This window comes from Lepus europaeus, chromosome 1 (assembly GCF_033115175.1).
Source record: "Lepus europaeus isolate LE1 chromosome 1, mLepTim1.pri, whole genome shotgun sequence".
NCBI lineage: Eukaryota > Metazoa > Chordata > Mammalia > Lagomorpha > Leporidae > Lepus > Lepus europaeus.
Genome location: NC_084827.1, coordinates 155,971,382 through 155,992,661, shown reverse-complemented (window position 1 = coordinate 155,992,661; position 21,280 = coordinate 155,971,382). Strand labels below are relative to the sequence as shown.

The following is a 21,280-nucleotide window of genomic DNA, read 5'->3' as shown; positions in this document are numbered from 1 at the left end:
GTTCCCACAGTACTTGGAAATAACAAAATTTCCTTCCTTTTCTTTAACTCAGTCATTTTACTGAATTGAAGGACCTTTCCTTAAGTAGGCGGAATGCTTGAAGTCGTATTATGCTGCCTTTTCCTCTGTGTCTACTTTCGACAGAGGCAAAAAGAACACACCTCCAATGATGAGATTGGGATAAAATCCAGACGTCTAACAGAGCCAAGATTTTTTTAAGTGCAGAGTTTTTCAAGTAGAAAAGATCTCTTAAATGCATAATTTTACCTTTCAACTCAATAAAATATTTTTAAAAAGGACTTCTGGGAAATTACTGCGAGTTCTTAATTATACTTAGAAGTGGATTACATAAGGTAGAATTGTGCCTCAGCTCTGTGTGGACTTTTTTATTCCTTTAGATTTCTCAGTCTTTCCCTTGAAGGGTGGAGGAGCAAAGAATTAAAAGTTTAAAAGCAGGATTCCAACTCCACATTAGACTTAGCAATTGGATTCCGGATTCCCTAGAACTCTTGCTAGTTATTTAGCTTTCTACTTCCCGTTTTCTCATATGTAAAATGAGACAAGTAATAATTACCCTGTAGTATTTCTGTAAGGTTAAAGAGAAATACTGAATGATAATTATTCAAATAGTGGCAGTATTTATGAAGAGATATGAAAGTGGGATGGTGAACAATGGGGCTTTGGAGCCAGAGAGGCAGGCATTGAAATCCTGGCAGGATCTGTGGCTATGTGTGAGTCATTTAGAAACTTACTTAATCATTCTGTCTCATTTGCTCTAACTTTGGGGTGTAAGATTCATATATACTCCCCTACAAAAGAAAGAAATTTCTAGACTTAAGAATCTTAAATAATTTATGGTTGTTCAGAACCCATAATAAACCAAAGGGGCATCTGCAATTCACAGAAGTAGTTTAAAATGATCTATTAAGAGTGAAATTGACACCTTCAGAAGCAGTGACTTGAACAGCCCTTGTCTTGACTGTTGAGGAACAGCTTTTTTTTATATATATTATTTGTTGAACTCTTTACTTGACAGAATTACACATGTGTATAAAGTCAATTGAAAAAAGGTCTCAGTAAAAAATAAGAGTTGGAATAAGAGAGGGAGGAGGAAGAGGGTGGGACTATGGGTGGGAGGACAGCCGCAGTAGGAAGAATCAACACGTTCCTGAAGTTGTAATTATGCAGTGTATGAAGTTTGCATCTGTGAAACTGTCTAGTTCTTCATACATTCCTAAGGACTTACATCTAAGCATACAGTTTTAAAACTTGCCATGGGGCCCCAAATCCCCTTAAGCTGGGTGTTAAAAATACCATCTTAAGAGTTAAAGTGATCATATGGATAGGATTAAGTGTCTAATAATAATAATATATAGAATTAAAAAGGAATGACTGCTCCAACATGAGAAGCAGTCCACACAGCTGACTCATAGAATGACAATCATTTTAAGTAGCACCCTGACCTCAGAATCAGCCCTTAAGGCATTCTGTTCTGGCTGAAAAGCCCAGGAGAGTATTTCAGGCATGGAGAGCCAAAATACTGTGGCAAAAAATGTCCTACATTAAGGAACTCCGTGGGTGGGACCCCAGTGGAAAGATGTGGTCATCAAAGCAGGAGGTACTTTTCTCTGAAGGGAGGAGAGAGAACTTCCACTTTGCTTATGACCTTGTCTAAATACTAACAGAGTTTGTGGATTCAAAAGGCTTTCATACCCTAGGCAGCTCGTGTCAAGAGCCTCGGGTGATCACTGATGTAATACATAAGAGTGTTAATTGTTAAATTAACAACAGGAGTCACTGTGCACTAACTTCTTATGCAGGCCCTCTGTCCCCGAAGAGTTGTATTATAATTATGTCTAAATGCTTGCAAAATATGGATCATTCTTGGATACTTCTTTAAAGTTATTTAAGTTTCTAAAACAAAAATTTTTTAAAAAAAGAAGTGAAATTAACTTCAAGAAAGAAATTAGTAAATGCAGCAACCTTCAGCTGTTTCTTTGTAGAAGATGGAGGGAGCAGAGAAAATTATCAGGCACTGTGGAAAAAAATCTGCTTTACAGAGAATTGTCTCCTGCTTTCTCTGTAGGAATAGTAATCGTAATTCACTTATTGAATATTTACTGTATGAGAATCACGATGATCATTTACTTGTTAACTCATTTTCTCCTTAAATTTTTTTTTACTATTAGCACCCCATATTAATAGATAAGGAGACTACACATGGGGAAAATAACTAAGAAGAGTCAAGGTTACTTAGTCTCAATCCATAGCCAATAGAGTACCCATATCACTTTGATTTTTCCCACCTTCATTGTTAAGATGCTGCGTGGACTGAATGATATGGCATTGTTAGGCATCTTAGAACTTGTGTCTTTCATATCCACTCTCAAATAGCAGCCAAATACCACAAACTTTTTTTTAATGTTTAATTTTTAAAATATTTAGTTAGTTATCTGAAAGGCAGAGAGTTACAGAGAAGCAGAGGCAGACAGAGAAAGAAGATGTCCATCCACTGGTTCATTCCTCAAATGGCCTTAATGGTGGAGCTGGGCTGATCCAAAGACAGGAGCCGGAAGCTTCCTCCAGGTCTCCCACACAGGTGCAGGGGCCTGAGGACTTGGGCCATCTCCTACTGCTTTCTCAGGCCATAGCAGAGAGCTGGATCAGAAGTGGAGCAGCAGAACTTGAGCCCATTTGTGATGCCAGCACTGCAGGCAGTGGCTTTACCTAATATGCCATAGCACCGGCCCCAACTATTTTTTAAGTCATATTTGTTATCTTTGAAAATATGAAATCATCCTAAAATAACGAGTGTATATTAATTTAGAAAATATAATGCATTTTGCAGAGTATACTATTGCATACTGGAGCCTGTCTGTGACATTAGGTGTCACAATATGAAAATAATTTTTACAGTGGGAAAAATTACTGTTTCTGTGGCTATAGAACATAGTGATTCATTAAATACAACGTAAATAGATTCCTGCAGAAGATTTGGTGATTTTTTTCAGCAAATAGCTTATTTGTATAGCTTTAGTTGTTAAACATCTCTAAGCAAATACATGTTTAGTGCTTAATGATAGTCTACTCTCAAGAGTAACAACCTTTCCATGTATCTAAAAACAATTTTATAGTAGCAGTGCTTGTTACATATCCAGTCTTTATTGCCGTCCTTGTTGTATCAGTTTAATAATAATAATCCTTAAAAATTCCTCAATAAATTTAACCAAAGTGTGGAGCAGTCCTGCTACCGTTCTTAACCCTAAGCTACACAGATGTGTTTAATAATCTTCAGTGTTTCTTAATGAATCCATCTGCTGCAGTAGCAATGCCAGACCCTTGCCATGGAGAAGAGCTCAGTTCACTTATGGTCCTTTGGAATGTATTTTTTTTTTTAAGCACAGTAGTAGCTGGTTGCCAGTAGAAGCTTTGTGGCCTAGAACTGTGTAGCAATCTGCACCGAACAGAGGGAAATCTCGCAGTTCTAAATGCTATCACAGAAAGATCTGGAGGGTTAACTTAACTAGATATCAAGGATTACTCACTGTGGAAGAGAAAAGATGTCACAGAATTCACGACCTTGACCTTAGGAATAAACTATATTCTGCATAGAGAGAAACACAATTTTGTATTAACCAACTTTGGAAAAGGCATTTAATAGTATTTTAGTTCAGTGTGTCTAGCTCTAAAATTGTTATGCTAAGCACCAAACTTATCGATGATTTCATGTGACATTCAGAAGTTTTCATTTGGTCTTCTTTCCTCTAGAAAGATCTTTAATTCAACCAGTGTGCATAGATTTTAAAATACTCTGAATAAAAAAGGTTTCTAAACTACATCAGTAATTTCTTTAGAAATAACTACCAGTTTTTGAATCCATAGTATGTACCAGGTGTATTATATGCTTAATCGGTAATTCTCATTGTCACACAAGATAAATATTATTACTCCTATTTCACAGGTAACAGAAGAGAAACCTACATTAATTTGCCTGCAGTCATACAGGAAATGTAGTAAAGCTGTGCTTAAAGTATAAACTAATATTAAATAAATTGAGACTTATTTGTACAATGGCCCAGGACACACGAATGAAAATGACAAACAACTAACAAAGACAACAATAAAAATAAATCTCAAAAAGGTAATTTTGAGTAAAAGAAGATAGGTGAAAGACTGTATACTGTATGATTCTTCTTAAATGAACTTAATAAACAGGTAAATCTAATCTGTGTGATAGAAGTCAGAATAGTGGCTTTGGCAGTTATTAATTAGCAAACAGAGAGGAAAAATTATTGGAGTAAGAGAATTAAATTGTATCATTAGCTGAGTGGTAACCACATGACATGGAAATGAAGTATATAATCGTAACATGTACCTAAGTATGTAGAGCTTAAGATTTGTCCATTTTACTGTCTATAATTACCACTAATTTAAAACTATATACAAACCAATCTAAAAAGCTATTTCTTTTTCTATTTTACCATGCTGCCTGATATTTTGTATTTTGACAGCCACTGCTTAATAAAATGATATCTACTCCTATTCAATCATTACTTCCTGATTTTCTCCAGATTAAAACTCCATTTTCAAAGAAATATTTAATTTAGATGTACTTGTTATGGTTTTTAAATTGTGACAGCACTGGCTTCTTTGCCTTCTTATTTTATGGCTCTATATTTAATGTTACTTTGTGAAATGTCTTCACATGTTATTTTTAACATTAGCATTTATAGGCATTTTAGCTGTCATACCCATACCCACAATTCAAATATTTGTATTTTCAGTATTCTCTTATATAGCCTTTTTAATCATAATATATTTGAAAACTATGTAATCATTTTATAAGATTAAATCATTCTTCTTTCCCTTACTTTATCTTTTATTTGCAAGTCTTAGCTTGCCAGCAACAAACATATACAGCACTATTATATGTTATTACTGTCGTCAGGAAAAATCATACTTTTATGAAATAATATAAAGAAGAAATACTGAAGAAATCACACATTGAGAGAAAAGTTATTAAAACCATACAAACTAATATAGTAGGTGAGATATTTGAAAGTGACCTTGTGGTATATCCCAGGCTTATTGTATTAAAGCCTGTGAAATAAAGGGACAAATCATTTCTGGGTACTAATATGACTTGCCCCTTTATTGGTAATGAGAACATTGAACTCCAGTGATTTCTTCTACTGAAGCAATTACATCTTCTGGAAACTTGTAGCAGTTATTTAAGAGGATTGCTGTCTGTACTGAGGACTTTCTGGTATATAGAAAAATAAAAATATTTGAGCTTTGTGTGGAGTTTTGTTCTATTTTAATAGCAAGAACATAGAAATGTTTCGTTCTTTCTCTTCATATACATTTGATTAGGTTTATCCCCATTACCAAATATTAATTAGATAATTTTTTTTATAATTTTGACCTAAGCGAATTTTGTTTATATCTCACAACATTCATATGTTACTCTTTATTTTATAATTATAAATATGAATTGGCTATATTTTTCTAATATAAAGTGTAATTTTCAAGACAGGGAACCAGATCCTTCCACCTAAAAAATATGAGGCATATATGAACATTTAATCAATTATTTACTAATAAATTATAGATTATTTTTGACAGTTCTTTATAAATGTTTCACACATATGAGAGTATTTTCAAAAAAGTCGAAAATGAAATAAAAATAAGTTTTTGATGGAAAATTTTTGGAAATCCATTCAAAAATTCATGAAAAATGCATATAGAAGAACTGTTCATCAATCTCAAAATTTTGTTCACCAAAATGTATTTTTTAATTTTATCTTCCATGACCTTTAGAAGATACTCTCATGTAAGAGCCTTCTTTAAGGAAATAAGAATAAATCTCTTTTTTAAAAAATTGCACCTCAAAAATAGTATTTAAGAGAGTAAACTTCATTCATCCCTGAGGAAGTGTAAATTAAAATGATACCAGTACACACTGGCCAGAATGCCTGTATGAAACAGGGAACAAAAAACAAGGATTGCTAAGATTAAGAAGCAACTTTATTTCTCTTACATAACTGAGGGATATATAAAATGAAAAAATTGCTTTGGAAAACTAATTGTCACTGTTACCCAGCAATTCTAGTTTTATCTATGTGTACAACATAATTGTGTGCATGTGGTCACCAATAGACATATTTTCATATGTCCATAGCATTACTGAAGGAGCCTACATGTGAAAAATACTCAAATGTCCATCAATGTAGAATTTAAAAAGTATGCAATAGCATGCAGTCTAGAAAGTGAACCATGTAGATGGATTTCACAGACATACTATTTATCAAAAGGAGCCAGACATGAAATAATATTTACAGCATGTGTCCTTATGTAAAATACAGAAATGGGGAAAAGTAATCTTGTTCAAATTCAAGGTGAAGGTATTGCTAGGGATTGAAGCAAGAAGAAATTGTGATGAAGGCTTTTGTGGTATTTCATCATCTAAGTGCTGGTTATATGAGAGTTTAGTTTGTAATTAATTCCATATGATATATACAAATTGTGTATGCATAGTGAAAAAGTTTGAAAAAACTTTAGATGCATGAAAGTCATATGATTATTTTTTGTAAACATCCAGATGATGCACAGACTTTTTTTTTTTTTTCATTTTGAATCAATGTGATAGATACCCCAGTTTTCCATCAAAATCCATTACTGCTCTTTAGCTGTTCTGAAAATTTTTATATGTTTATTTTCACTTTACTTGGGAGTAGGGGGAGAGAAATTTGCATTCTGCTGGTTCACTCTTCAAATGCACAAAGAAGCCAGGGCTGGTCGAAGATGAAACAAGGAGCCCAGAAACCAATCCAGATCTCCCAGTGAGTTACAGGGAACCAAGTTCTTGAGCCATCACCTGCTGCCTCCCAGGATGTGCATTGGCAGGAAATAGCACCACAGCCCAACCAGACAATCCTATATCGGATGCAGGTGTTTCAAGTGATGTCGGCACCACCGAGTCAACGGAGTCAAGCTCACCCATTCTTTTGCTTTTAAGTGATATAAAATTTAGCTAGTTATATGACCACCAAGATAAAGATTATGGTTCTCCAACTTCCATGTGCCCAGCTGATTTCAACCAATGGATTGTAATTGTCCTGTACAAGTTCCAGGAAACTTTGTTAAGAGACAACTTGTAACAACCTCTGTTCTTTTCTTTTCTTTCGCATGATTTCCTCCATGTTTTGCAGGTTTGTTGCATTTTTGCCAGTTGGAAACTACTTTGTATTGAAGGTAGTGGAGAAACAGTAAGATGGAATCTAGGCCTCTAATGATTGTGGGTTTTCCATAGTGGCCTTGAATTATCTAACTAGACTTATATAAAAGAAAAATAAAGCTGTTTGCCCTTTAACCTGCGACCTAATCTAATACTAAGTCATACAATATTAATATGAATACACTGAAGCATAACCCATGCTTATTCCAATCAATAAACAGCTATTTAAGTAATAATCAAGTACAAAATATAATAGAATCAACTGCTTGATAGATACTGCAACTTTAATGCCTCCATTACAGAGTTGAGAACACTGAACCTCAAAAAGGTAGACAAAGTCACACACGCAGTTAATGTAAAACTAAATTTGGGCTTTAGTTTTATGCATTTAGCTAGGTTTAGTCTTATTGTCTTTATACTTCAAAGGCTAGATGTTAGAGGATAAATTAATTGATCTACCTATTTACATGTAGTGTAGAATATATTATGACTTTAATATACAAGATGGATCCATAGGGAGGAAAGATTAGAAGCTGGAAGTTAAGTCTGTGTTACATGATAGAACTAAATTAGAGAGTAACGGTGGATATGAGACATTATGAGGGATTTTCTTTAGGAACCATGACTAATTAAATATAGAAATGAAGGAAATAATGTAAATCTCAAATTTTCAATATAGATGAATTTTTCAATGTGTTATTCTGATTTAATAGAAATAAAAGAGCAAAGAGATATTTCCTTTGGGAGAAATTATTAGAAGAAAAACATTAGTCATGTTTACACACATATGGTATTATATAATGAGGTTTCAGAACAAACTCCTATAGTAATAATATAAATATTACTAAAATACAAAATTATTTTTAATTTTTTCCAGAGAATACATCTGAGTTTAAGTGGATTACAACTACCCTAATTAATAGGAAGAATTAATACAATAGTTCACATTAAGTTGTAAGTTTATTCAATATTTTATGATTTATAATACAAACATTATCTACTATATATCATAATATAATGCTACCATTAATCAACTAATACCATTTACAAATGTTGGACATGTCCTGAAAATGTTGTCACTTTCATCACAATCTTCAAATACATTTGACTTTCCATCATGTACTTGACACTTTCTTTGGCATCTGGGACACAGAATGGTCCCATGATTCTTATCCTGAGGGATCTACTGTAAGATAGGAGAGGAATATATATATATATATATATATATATATAATTAAATATATATTCATAACTTTATATACATCTTGAATTAAAGGACAAAGTATGTATATATAAATAGATAAATAGTTATATAATATAATTATATTACATATATAATTTTATATATATATAAATGAAGTTAAGATTCCATTTAATCCATGTCAGATGAGCAGTTCAGATAATCAGCGTTGTGGCAGACAGAGGTAACCTATAAGAACGAGATGCTCCTAGGAGACTTCTCAGAGGAGCTGAAATATAATGCAGCTAAGAATTGTAGCGTACTCTGAAGCATACGTTAATATGTTGTAACACTATGACTTTTTACCTAGCTCCGTTCAGTTGAAATGAAAATATTCTTTTCTATCTTAATTTGAATTTCAGCCTACAGGCCCAATAATTTCTTCTTGAAACTGCCTGACTGTCACTGAAAAAGTGTCCCCTGTTACTTCCTAACCGTCAGTATCTGCATCTGTAAGCTTTGACTCTGATCATTGAGCTGAAATACAGAAGGTTACATCACTCATTTACATTATCACCCTCTCTCCACTCCCAACACAAATGTGACATTTCAATTTTGCACACTTCAACTCTTCTTAAATCATCTGTATAAAAACTTCAAAGCTTGATTGATGATGAATGAGCCATTGTCTCCTCAAGCACCCGGTTCTCATTAGCCTTTAGAGTCTCTGCTTATTAATAATGAACCTTGAGGGCTGACCCAGTGGGGTAGCAGCAATTCATTGTACTCCCAGTTGAAAGGTCTGGGTTTGAGAAAGATACAAGAAACTGGACCAAGTCCATTGCAGAGATGATACATTTAGTATTTCAGGTGGATAATGTGAGCTATATTACTTTTGTGTCATTGTCTACCAACAGAATTATGTGACTTATGGTGATGACAGTGTGAAAGTTATACTGCTTTATGTCCGAGAAAGTCCTGTGACTGCTTTGTGTAGCTTTAACTCAAAGATCAGCTTTGCCACTTTGAATTTTGACTTTCGATTGTATTGTTTGGCTTGGATGGGTAATATATATATCCGATATATGCATTATTTAGATGCCCCACTGTAATTAGGTAATTGCACTATTTTTAATCTTTATTATTTTTTACTATTATTCTACTTCTAAAGTTTTGACTTAAAAATGCACCACTATACAACAAAACAAGCACAGATAGAAATTGTTTCATTCCTGCTTATTAGATCATTATGGCTGGTTGATTTATAAGTAAAATATTTACTGTTGATTCATTCATACAGACTAAGTGGGATATATCTAACTGTATTTGAAATTATAATCTTTATTTTGAGAAAAGAGAAAGACTTTAAATCTTATTTATGAAATGGTTAAAAATTGTGCATTAGGTCAAAGCAATTCTCTCAACTTCTTAAAACTACTAAGGAGGTCATATTAGCTGTATTTTCAATGTGGATGTTGCATCATGATTAGGCTATTTCATACAGGACAGAGAAATAAAGCTATGCTTCAGTATTTTACCACATTATTTTGAGATAATATATTGCAAAGGTCAATGATTCTGTTAATGGAAACTCATTCCCTGATTCACTATAATACCTAACATTTTTTTTTTTTTAAATGAGGAGTAAAAAAAGGGGTCATTGAAAGAACACAAACATTTCCTTCTTCATTAGACTCATGCAAATGGGAGTCCAGGAAAGAAAGTCAAGTGGACAAAACCTTTGCAAACTGAAAAGTTAAGACACAAACACTTTACATTCTCTTTCAGATGACATATTGGCACTCCTTGCCATTTTTTTTTTTCTTTTGACAGGCAGAGTGGACAGTGAGAGAGAGAGAGATAGAAAGGTCTTCCTTTTTGCCGTTGGTTCACCCTCCAATGGCCGCCGCGGTTGGCGCGCTGCGGCCGGCGCACCGCGCTGATCCGATGGCAGGAGCCAGGTGCTTCTCCTGGTCTCCCATGGGGTGCAGGGCCAAAGCACTTGGGCCATCCTCCACTGCCTTCCCTAGCCACAGCAGAGAGCTGGCCTGGAAGAGGGGCAACCGGGACAGGATCGGTGCCCCGACTGGGACTAGAACCCGGTGTGCCGGCGCCGCAAGGCGGAGGATTAGCCTAGTGAGCCGTGGCGCCAGCCACTCCTTGCCTTTTTAAAATATTTATTTATTCATTTGAAAGGGAGAGAGAAAGAGAAAGAGAGAGGAAGAACGGGAAGGAGAGAGGAAGAAAGTGAGAGAGGGCGTGAGGGTGAGAGAGAGAGAGAGACAGACAGATGGCATTCTCATCCACTGGAATGGAACCAGGACTTGACCCCAGTAACATGGATACCCAGTATCCATGATGAGGGCACCCCTACTGAGAGCTTAATTGTTCTTCCCCTTGACCTCCCAGCTTATATCTTCCATAGAGAGGTACATAGATTTTTTTTTTTTTTTTACATCAGCAAGTATTTACAGTATATCTTCTTGGGACTTGTATTTAGTGGGGATACAATTTTGAACAAAATGGAAATAGCCTCTAATTTAATGAAACATAAAATTGGTTGTGGTTACCTAAAGAATGATTATGGGAGAAGGTAACTTTAATTCTTATTATGATTTGATCTCAATAAAGTTTATATATTAGGAATTACAACAGAAATTAATTTTAAGTACATTTCAGATCCATGGTACTTTTTTTCTGGTTAAATTTAAGTATTCATTGAATAACCATTAGTGCAGGTTTGAATCTATTGATACAGCACTGAAAAATATGTTTTTGCCTTCGTGGAGTTCAGTGTTATTATATTTCAGTCACAAATGTATGCTCTACATAAATTATATTCAACATATTGGAGATTAGTGTGGATTACAATTTACTTTCTCTAAAAACAGAACAAAAAAAGATTCCTGACATCTTTTACTTGACTGGCATGCATTAATCTAGTAGGAAGTGTTTGAGACACAAACATATTAAAGTGTTTTCTGGAATTTGTCAGTAATGAATTAATACTTTTTTCATAGAGTGCCATATCTAATATATCTTACTGTATTTAACTATGATATTTATTAAGAAGAAACTGCTGTGTTTTATGAACTCTCTGGAAATATTTTATATAATATGATAAGAAAACTCATAGTAGCTTTTTCTAACAATTGATTAAATAACCAAGAATCTATTTGTGTCTCTCCTAATTTACATTAATATATTTTCTATAGTGGAATTGAAATGGACTGGAATGTCATCACCTTGATCTCACTCAATAGGTCAACACTTTTTTGTGTCCCTGCACACTTCCAGGATTTATGCACCTTTGAATAGAATTAAATGTATGCCTTATTTGCCTGTATTCCTTAGTTTTAAAAACCTTCTTGATTTTTTATTCTGGTCTTAAAATTTCATTAGTCACCCAATTTCATGTGAATGGGAAGCAAGCTTTTTATTATAACACAAGTTACTCCTTCCAATCTATCTTTACTATAGTTCGTTGAAAAGTTTGCTGTACTTGTGTATTACCACAGATAGATTAAAATATAGCTATTCGTTTTTCTTGTATCTTGTTAGAAAAATATCTTCTCAAGTTTTTCTCTTTATATAATTCTTGTCTTCTTCCCTTGCCTAAAATTATAGTCAAACTGCTGTAGTCATCCAAGACATAAATATTAGCTGTCCCTCTGTTGAGTGAATATTTTGTATCTATAAGAGCTTTCTTACAGATCAGTATCCATTCCTGAGAATTTTCTTAATACAGGATTAAACCAAATAGAATGTCTTCTCACAACACATATTAAATTAATCTAAAAATATTTGTTAAGCTATAAAGTTTTAAAAACTTTACTAAAAATGTATGAGTGCAAATGTAGCATTATTGACTGGCAAATATTTAGGTAATAAAGTTAATCAAAAGAATATATGAGATGAAAAGCATCTATTAAAACTCTCCTGTGTATATAAGTGGAAACCTAATGTCTCTTATTGTTGAGCTTTGTCATTCAATATTACGGTAGTGTCTATGCCAAACACAAAGGAAAAAAGATTATTTTCATGGAAAACATAAACACAGAGAGATAAACTATCATCAAGTGCTGAAAATGTATAAATCCTCCTGACCAGAATTGCTAGCAGATGTTGGATTTTGCATTTGGGATGATAAAAGTATTGTCTAGATTGATCATGATTGTATCTTAATATGAAATTTTAACATGTAAGATTATACTTGAGTTATTATGATCTGTTTTCTAAATCTCTTTTCAAAGTATAAGCCAAGCTCTTATACGGCGTATTTCTAAGAAACAAATGTCAATATTGGTAACAGATTAACCTTGATGAAGGAAGGGATTTGATAATATTACTATTCATTATAATATAATCTGATTCAATTTCAAATTTTTTAGATAGGAAGTTGGAGATTGATACCGTGTTCCTTCAGTGTGAACTATTTGTATTAAAATGTTACTCCTGAAAAATAGACTCTCTCCATGTTGGAGCTATTACCTTTCTCTTCGGTTTTTCTAAAATAGAACTTTTGCAAATGTATACTGAAAAATAGCTGTCATTTCCTGGATAGCAGTCAAAATCTCCTTTTTTTGTCACCAAATGAAGAATTATTCGTAGAGCAGAGGAGTATCACCTAATGTCTCATGAGAAAGCTATTAGTATGAGATTGTCACATTTCTTAGATGGAAACTTAATGCCAAACATTAATGTAGAAATCCATTCTCACAATCTCTTTTATGTCTTACATCTCCCTTCTGCTTTGATGAAGGTTGTATGGTTAGGCCATGAAAATAATGAACTGAGTTTTAAAAGTAAAAAGATGATCTAATTTCTTTTTTGTTTCTTTTTATATTTTTCCTTACCTAAAAAAATGATGCCAAAAGTCAGTGGAAGGGTGATGCTATATGACTGATTTTAAATGTAGCAAACCTTGCAATATAACAATTAATCTGGAAGACTTTATGCATACAATACAGTACAGCACTTTGGATGTGCTCACTAATTTCATTTCACAAACCTCTCTTGGGTTTTTTTTTTTCTTTTTTTGACAGGCAGAGTGGATAGTGAGAGAGAGAGACAGAGAGAAAGGTCTTCCTTTGCCGTTGGTTCACCCTCCAATGGCCGCCGCGGCCAGCACATCGTGCTGATCCAAAGCCAGGAGCCAGGCGCTTTTCCAGGTCTCCCATGCGGGTGCAGGGCCCAAGCACTTGGGCCATCCTCCATTGCACTCCCGGGCCATAGCAGAGAGCTGGCCTGGAAGAGGGGCAACCGGGATAGAATCCGGTGCCCTAACCGGGACTAGAACCCGGTGTGCTGGCACCGCAAGGCAGAGGATTAGCCTGTTAAGCCACGGCCCCGGTCCTCTCTTGTTCTATCACTTTGTTCTACCACATGCTGTTTCATTCTTGGGGTATTATACAGGAGATGTTTTCTCAAGCCTACCATAGGAGACAGAGAGAGTGTAGCTCTTCTTCCTCACTAACTTCTAGTAGATTCATTCACTCTCACAGTAAGGGTAGCCATGTGATATTGTTCAAGCCAATGAAAGGCAAAAATAGCCCTGGAGTAGAAGAACATCTATTCCCAAATACAAAAAGCTTCACTGGGAAGATGGCACCTGCTTGCATTTCTGCCTTCATTCTGCCTTCGGTTTGGGTGTCTTTACATATAGCACCAACCTTGTGCCTGGAATGAATAAAAACATCACACAGAATGACAGAGCAGAAAATAGGCATGGCAAAGAACCTGAACTGACTTCTTAGTATTTGAGAAAAAATAATCCCCAATCTATATAAACTACTGTTAATTGGGCTTTAATATTTGTAACTGAATACTTAAATCTGTTTTTTGTAGGAGACAAGAGAAGGAAATGTAGATATTGGATAGCAAATTTCTATGTATGCGTTTCAGCCAATTTTTTTAACTAAGAGTAGAACTCCCAGAGGAAATATTTTACTTTTCTTCTGAATAATTTAAAACAATCTGGAAGACAATCCACAGATGTGATTAGACACTGTTCAGAGGGGACAAGTTAGTCAATAAAGGACACTGTTGTGAGAGAGGGAATTACCTAGAAATTGGTTTTACTGAATTTTATCTCACAGCTATGCCCATGTTTCAAGGAACTATAGAGTTTTTATAATATTTTGTGTTATCATTGATCAATAATTGGCCATTCTTTTATTCCATGTGTGATTATAAATAATATTTTTGTAATTGGAAGCATTAATTTTAGCTTCTGCCTCATGCTAATTCCTTACTACTGACTACAATCAGTGTTTCATTAACTGAAACAATCTTTTTTCAAGTGCAGATGACAACTTGTACCAAAACTATTAAAATATTTGCATTATATTACATTAAAATAAACTTGCAAAATTTCAAAAATATTTTAGTTATTAGTTTTTTTTTAAAAGAAAGAGGAATGCACAGAGAAGGAGAGAGAGAGAGATATCACATATGCTGATTAACTTCCCAAATGCCTACCACGTCAGAGCTGGGAAAGGCTGAAACCAGAAAATGGAAACTCATTCTAGATCTACTACATGGATGGTAGGAGACCATTACCTGCTTCTTCTCAAGTTGTACATTAGTAGGAAGCTTAATGGAGAGCAAAGCCAGGACTTAAAGTGAGGTATTCCCAAATGGGAAATGGTCATCCACATAGCAGCTTAACCACTGCACCAAATGCCTGCCCCATGAAAGGTATATCAAAGAGTCATCAGTGATAAGTATATGACCAACAAGAATTGATTTATCAGATAATTGCCATCTAATTTATATTCTGGTGTGTCATATTCTCATTAAATAATTTAGAACAGTAGATAATTGCCATTAAATATCCACTGCATAATATCAAATCAAACTTGTAGGTTATGAAATACTATGAGGAGGAGGAAGGGTTAGAGTGTGAGCAGGAGGGAGGGTAAGGGGGAAGTGTCACTATGTTCCTAAATCTGTATGTATGACATATGTGAAACTTAAATAAAATTAAAAAAAATAAAATATCATTATAATTCAGGGGAAAAGCAAAAAGAAACAGTATCCTGTACCAAAATGTTAACAGTACTTCTGCCTTAGTGTTACAATTATGAGTTACTTTTTTTTTCTTGTGTATTATTCTATCTTGGCAAATTTCTGCAACTAATATATATGACTTAGTGAAAGATATTTTAAAAGATCTCATGGCTGTTAATAGTGTAACTGATTTAACATTGAAAATAGTTTAAGAGCAAATAATTTTTGTTGATTATTATTTCACCAATAAGTATTTTGACCACAAATTTTCTTCTTTTTAATACAGAAATCCTGAATGGTGGTGTCTATGTGGACCAGAACAAATTCCTTTGTTATGCAGACACAATTCATTGGCAAGACATTGTTCGGAATCCATGGCCTTCAAATTTGACTCTGGTATCAACAAATGGTAGCTCAGGATGTGAGTAGCTTCACCCTTTTTAATGTTTCCAATGTTCTGACACTTCCAGTGAAAATGAATGGCTCACCTTTATTATATTATTCATAATATTTTGAACTTTGCATCCATTGAAATGTTGAGATGCATATGACAGAACAGATGGCTGGCCAAACATGTACTTCTAATTAATTCTCTTTCTGGAATGGTGTTTCCCCTTCACACATTCTCATTTTCTTAACCTTGTTCTTCTTGGCTGAATTCCATTTATATTGTCTTATGTCAGTGTCCAAACAGGTGCCCCATTATCCATACAGGTAAGGCTGGTGCCTAACGACTGTGTCAACTCTTAGTATTTCTATACTGAAATAAAAGTAGTAGGACAAAAAATGTACCTTTTTAGTTGCTCTAATTTATGTAAGTAAATAAGTAACAGGTAAACATTTTAGAATTCCTAAGCCTTCATTTAGCCCTAAAAACTTCATGGTAATATTTTTTTATAACTTCAAATACTAAAAAAGAGGAGAAATACAGAGTTAATATGGAAGAAATATATGTTACATTCTTATTTTAGTCATTAGCTTAATAATCTAAGGAATTTTCCATTTTTAAGATGGATGTTGTTTTTATCAGAGGATTTATCAAATTTGAAGTGTTTAATGTGATTAAATAGGAAGCAAATAATATTTGAACCCTTGTTAAAATCTTTGAAAATTATGGTGTCTGCAGTCTGTTTCATTTCCTAATGCAGCCTCTGTTGTCCCCACATTTATTTTTACTGACATTTGTATGAGACTAGAATTTTTATCAAGTGTTAACCTGGGTTTCATATTTCTCATCTATTATTACATATTTCCCACCTGAAATCTTATCTGTCTCCATATAGTTCACTAATTATTGCTATGGTGCTGATTCTGTTATGACGCTTTGTAGGAAATCAAATATCAAGGGACAATTATTAAATTTCATCATGGCCCTAATAATATGATGGGGAAATATGAATATATTTGATCAAACCTGACAGCCGTGTTTTTAATAAATGGCTAAAACTTTTTAAGTAGAGAAATATAATTTTCTTGTCACCATTGAGCAGAAATTTGTTTAGCATTTTTGTCTTTACAGTATTCAAGCTGCTTACCTTGTAAAAACATATATGAATAAAAAAATGAGCAGGCTTACACTAACAAGGAAAATGATATGTTTTAGAAATGGCTTCTGTTTTCAGTCTGCTCATCCTATGGTGCATACCATATTTGGGGGATGGGAAAGTATATTCTATGGGCAAGAGGAAAGGCCTGCTGACACTCAACTTATCAGAATGACTACTTTGTTATGCATGAATGACATCCGCCAAAAATAAAGCCTAAGACAAAAGCCAAAAGGGAAATATTCCCACATGCCTTACAGGATTTGGAGCGGGAAAGGTCTGAGGGGTTTTCTGCACATTCACAGATGGTATCTCTTTATTCTGTTCTTTTAGAGGGCAAATTTGGATGCTTGTGCCTATAATTAGGCAACTGCGGCAGCATTTTTTTGCATGCAAATAATTGCAGGTGCAAAAATTATAAATGCAGAGTAGATTCATAACAAGTGATCCTTCACAAATTAACCACCAATTGCTTTTGAAAGTTTTATTGCTCACATAGTAGTTCTCTCTGTTGACACATTGTATATACTACATGATATTATAGATGATAATAATGAATGGCCTATTCTTTGAATTTTGGTATCCTAGTGTTTTATTCTGAGTTAGTGTCTTCCTCCACCTTCTTTCTGTTAGTGACCTCATGACTCCCAGGACTACACACCACCAACCAGTCACCCAAATTAAACTTTCGGTGATCATCATTGACTTCACTTTCTCATCAGTTTTGGCATTTGATCACCAAGTTGTATTGATTTTTGGCCATGTATTTATTTTACATATTTATTACAACATTTGCCTTAGTTCAAGAGTTCATCTGATTCCTGAGCTACTAAAATATTCTCTCAATTTTTGATACATTTTGAAGCCATAGATCTTTGTAGTATTCTGAGGAAGCTTGTTCTCCCCTTCTTATAATACTTTATTTTTTAAGATTTATTTATTTTTTAAAGCTTTATTTCATTTATTTGAAAGACAGAGTTACACAGAGAGGTAGAGATAGAGAGAGAGGTCTTCCACCTGTTGTTTCTCTCCCTAGATGGCCACAACGGCCAGAGTTGTGCCAATCCAAAGCCAGGAGCCAGGTGCTGGCCCCTTATTTATGTATTTGAAAAGCAGATTTACAGAGAGGCAAGAGCAAAGAGAGAGAGAGAGAGGTCTTCAATCTGCTAATTCATTCCACAAATGGCCACAATGGACAGAGCTGGGTGTATCCAAAGCCAGGAGCCAGGAGCTTCTTCCTGGGCTCCCATGTGGGTGCAGGGGCACAAGGACTTGGGTCATCTTCCACTGCTTTCCCAGGCCATAGCAGAGAGCTGGATCAGAAATGGAGCAGCTGGGACTCAAACTGGCATCCATATGGGAACCCGGCACTGCAGGCAGCTGCTTTACCCACTATGCCACAGGGCCAGCCCCATCTTATAATATTTTAAATGATTAAATAAAACAAAATAAATGCCTTAAGACATAATAAATAAAAATCACTAAGTACAAAAATAAATTACAAAGGATTACAGAGAATCTAAATTATATTGAAATATATTTATCAACATACTTAATAATAGGCATGTTATATAGTAATATTTCTTCATTAGCATATTAAGTTAAGAATTATAACAGTAGTATTAATATATAATATAATTTTGAAGAAGTGATAGACATAAGTTTATAAAGAACAGTCCCCTTTACAAATACTGTTAGGGAAACTAGATACCCACATGCAAATGATTGAAGTTGATCATTTATCATTGCCATATACAAAAATTAACTTAAATTGGATTAAAGAACTAAACTTATATAAGTTCTAAAACTATGCAACTCCTAGAAGAAAGCATGGAGGAAAGCATCATAACATTGGAATTGGCAATAATTTATTCGATATAACAGCAACAGCACAGATTTGTTAAAAAGCAAAAATTGATAAATAGGACTGCATCAACCTGAAACATGTCTGTGCATCAAAAGACGTTATCAACAGAATGAAAATGCCACCTTCAGAATGGCAAAAATATTTGTAAATCATATGTCTGATAAGGTATTAAATCCAGAATATGATGAACTTCTACAACTCAATCACAAAAAAACACCCAATTTAAAAGTGAGCAAGATCACATAGAAATTTCTCCAAAAATGGCATACAAATGATCAGCAAGCATATAAAAGATGCTCAGCATCACTAACCATTAGGGAGAAGAAATAAATCAAAGCCACAATGAAATCATCTCTCACCGTTAGGTTGACTACTATTAAAATAAAAAATAAAAAGAAGAAGAAAGGGAAAGAAGAAGAAAGGAAATCAATGATTGAGGGTTGTAAGAAGGGAAAGAAGAAGGGACTCTTCTTGGGTTTGTAAAATGGTACAACCACCATGGAAAACAGGATGGTGGTGCATCAAAAATTAAAAATAGATTTAGCATATGTGATCTGGCAATACAACTTCTGGGTACATATCCAAACAAAATGAAAGTCTCAAAGAAATGTTCACACATCCATCTTCATAGCGGCATTATTCACATTTGCCAAGAGGTAGAAGGGGCCCAGATGTTCAAGAAGATTTGAATGGATAAGGAAAATATGATATATCCATACAACGGAATATTATTGAGTCTTCAAGAAGGAAATGTAGCCACATCCTACAACATGGATGAAACTTGAAGCACTATTCTAAAGGAAATAAGTCAGTCACAGAAAGACAGGTATTGTGTGATTCCATTTATTTCAAATATTCTAAGTAGTTAGACCTACAGAAACAGAATGTAGACTGGTGGTTACTAGGAGCTTGGGGTACGGAGAAATGAGAAGCTACTATTAATTGGGAATACTGTTCCTACTTTGCAAATGAGGAAGTTCTGGATATCTCTTGCACACCATGTAAATATACTTAACACCACTGAACTATATGTCATCTGTTTCTTACCACCATTAAGAATAAATAAGTAAACAGTATTTTAGATGACTTAACAACTAAAACGTAACATAAATCATATCATCGTTTCTGTTGATTACATTGTAGCTGATAACGCTAAAATCTACCCAGAACCCTTGTAGGAGTTCAAGACCTCCTGTTTAAGAGCCCATATGTTTAATTATTCTCCTTACTTCCAGTCCTGAAAAGTATATCTGACAAAATGCCTGCAAAAGCACTTTTTAGTGGACTCTAACACGACCATGTGTTAAAAACTCTGTCACAGAGACTGACAAATTTAGGGACAACTCTAAGTAAAATCATATGGTTTAGAGTTTTCAGCAGATCCCTTGGTATTAACTCTGTGAATGCAGTCCTTAAAATTTGTTTGTACTGCTCTTCCTCTTTTGTTTGCCAGATTAAATTTTAGTCATACTTTAAGACATTCAGTGTCACACCTTCCAAGAAGTATTTTCCACACTAGATTGGGTAACCTTTCGCAAGTGGCTATTATGACCAGAGATGGAACCTGGCATTCTATTTTAAAATGTAAATTCCTTGTGGACAAGCCCCATGCATCATTGCATCCTCTTTTGTAGGACATGATGAATAGATAACAAATATTTACTGAATAGGTAAATAAATGAAATGGGTAGTTTCATGTTTTAGTCTATTTGTGTGGCTGTATCAATATTCCTGAGACTGAGGGATTTATAAAGAGTATGAATTTATTGCCTCTTTATTCTGGATGCTGGGAAGTCCAAACACTCACATTTGGTCTGAAGTCAGCTAAGGACCCAGTCTCTGCTTCCAGAATGGCCTCTTGAATATAGCACCCTGTAGAGGGTCACATGGCACATGAAGCAAGGAGAGCAAACCCATTCCTACAGGCCTTTTTGATAGTGACATTAATATGTGAGAGTGGAGACCTCATGACTGTATACTTTCAGTCCCCACCTACCAACACTAATTTTTTTCCTAAGATTATTTATTTGAAAGACAGAGTTATGGAGATATAGAGGAAGAGATGGAGAGAGAGACCTTCCATCCCCTGTTTGCTCCTCAAGTGACTGCAATGACAAGGGCTTGGCCAGACCAAAGCCAGGGACCAAAAGCTTCTTCTGGGTCTCCCACATGGGTGCAGGAGTGCAAGCACTCAGGCCATCTGCTGTTCTCCAGGCACATTAGCAAGGAGCTGGATCAGAAGTGGAGAAGCCGGGACTTGAACCAGTGACATATGGGATGCCAGCATCACAGTGCCCATATGGGACGCCAGCATCACAGTGCTATGCCACAGTGCCAGCCCCATAAGAACACTATTGATTAGGGAGTAAGTTTTCAATATGAGCTTTGGAGAGGACAAAAATATCCAAACTATAGAAGTTCATAAGCAAGAAAACCAGATG

General features: G+C 34.6%; 1 protein-coding gene across 1 annotated transcript in view; it reads left to right on the top strand.

Annotated features, from left to right (window-relative positions):
* Positions 1-21,280, top strand: part of ERBB4 (erb-b2 receptor tyrosine kinase 4) — an 812,545-nt gene that overhangs the window by 375,404 nt on the left and 415,861 nt on the right. Inside the window, exon 4 of the mRNA XM_062197030.1 lies at positions 15,715-15,849. Coding sequence (XP_062053014.1) covers positions 15,715-15,849 — 135 coding nt within the window. The remainder of the gene's footprint in view (positions 1-15,714; positions 15,850-21,280) is intronic.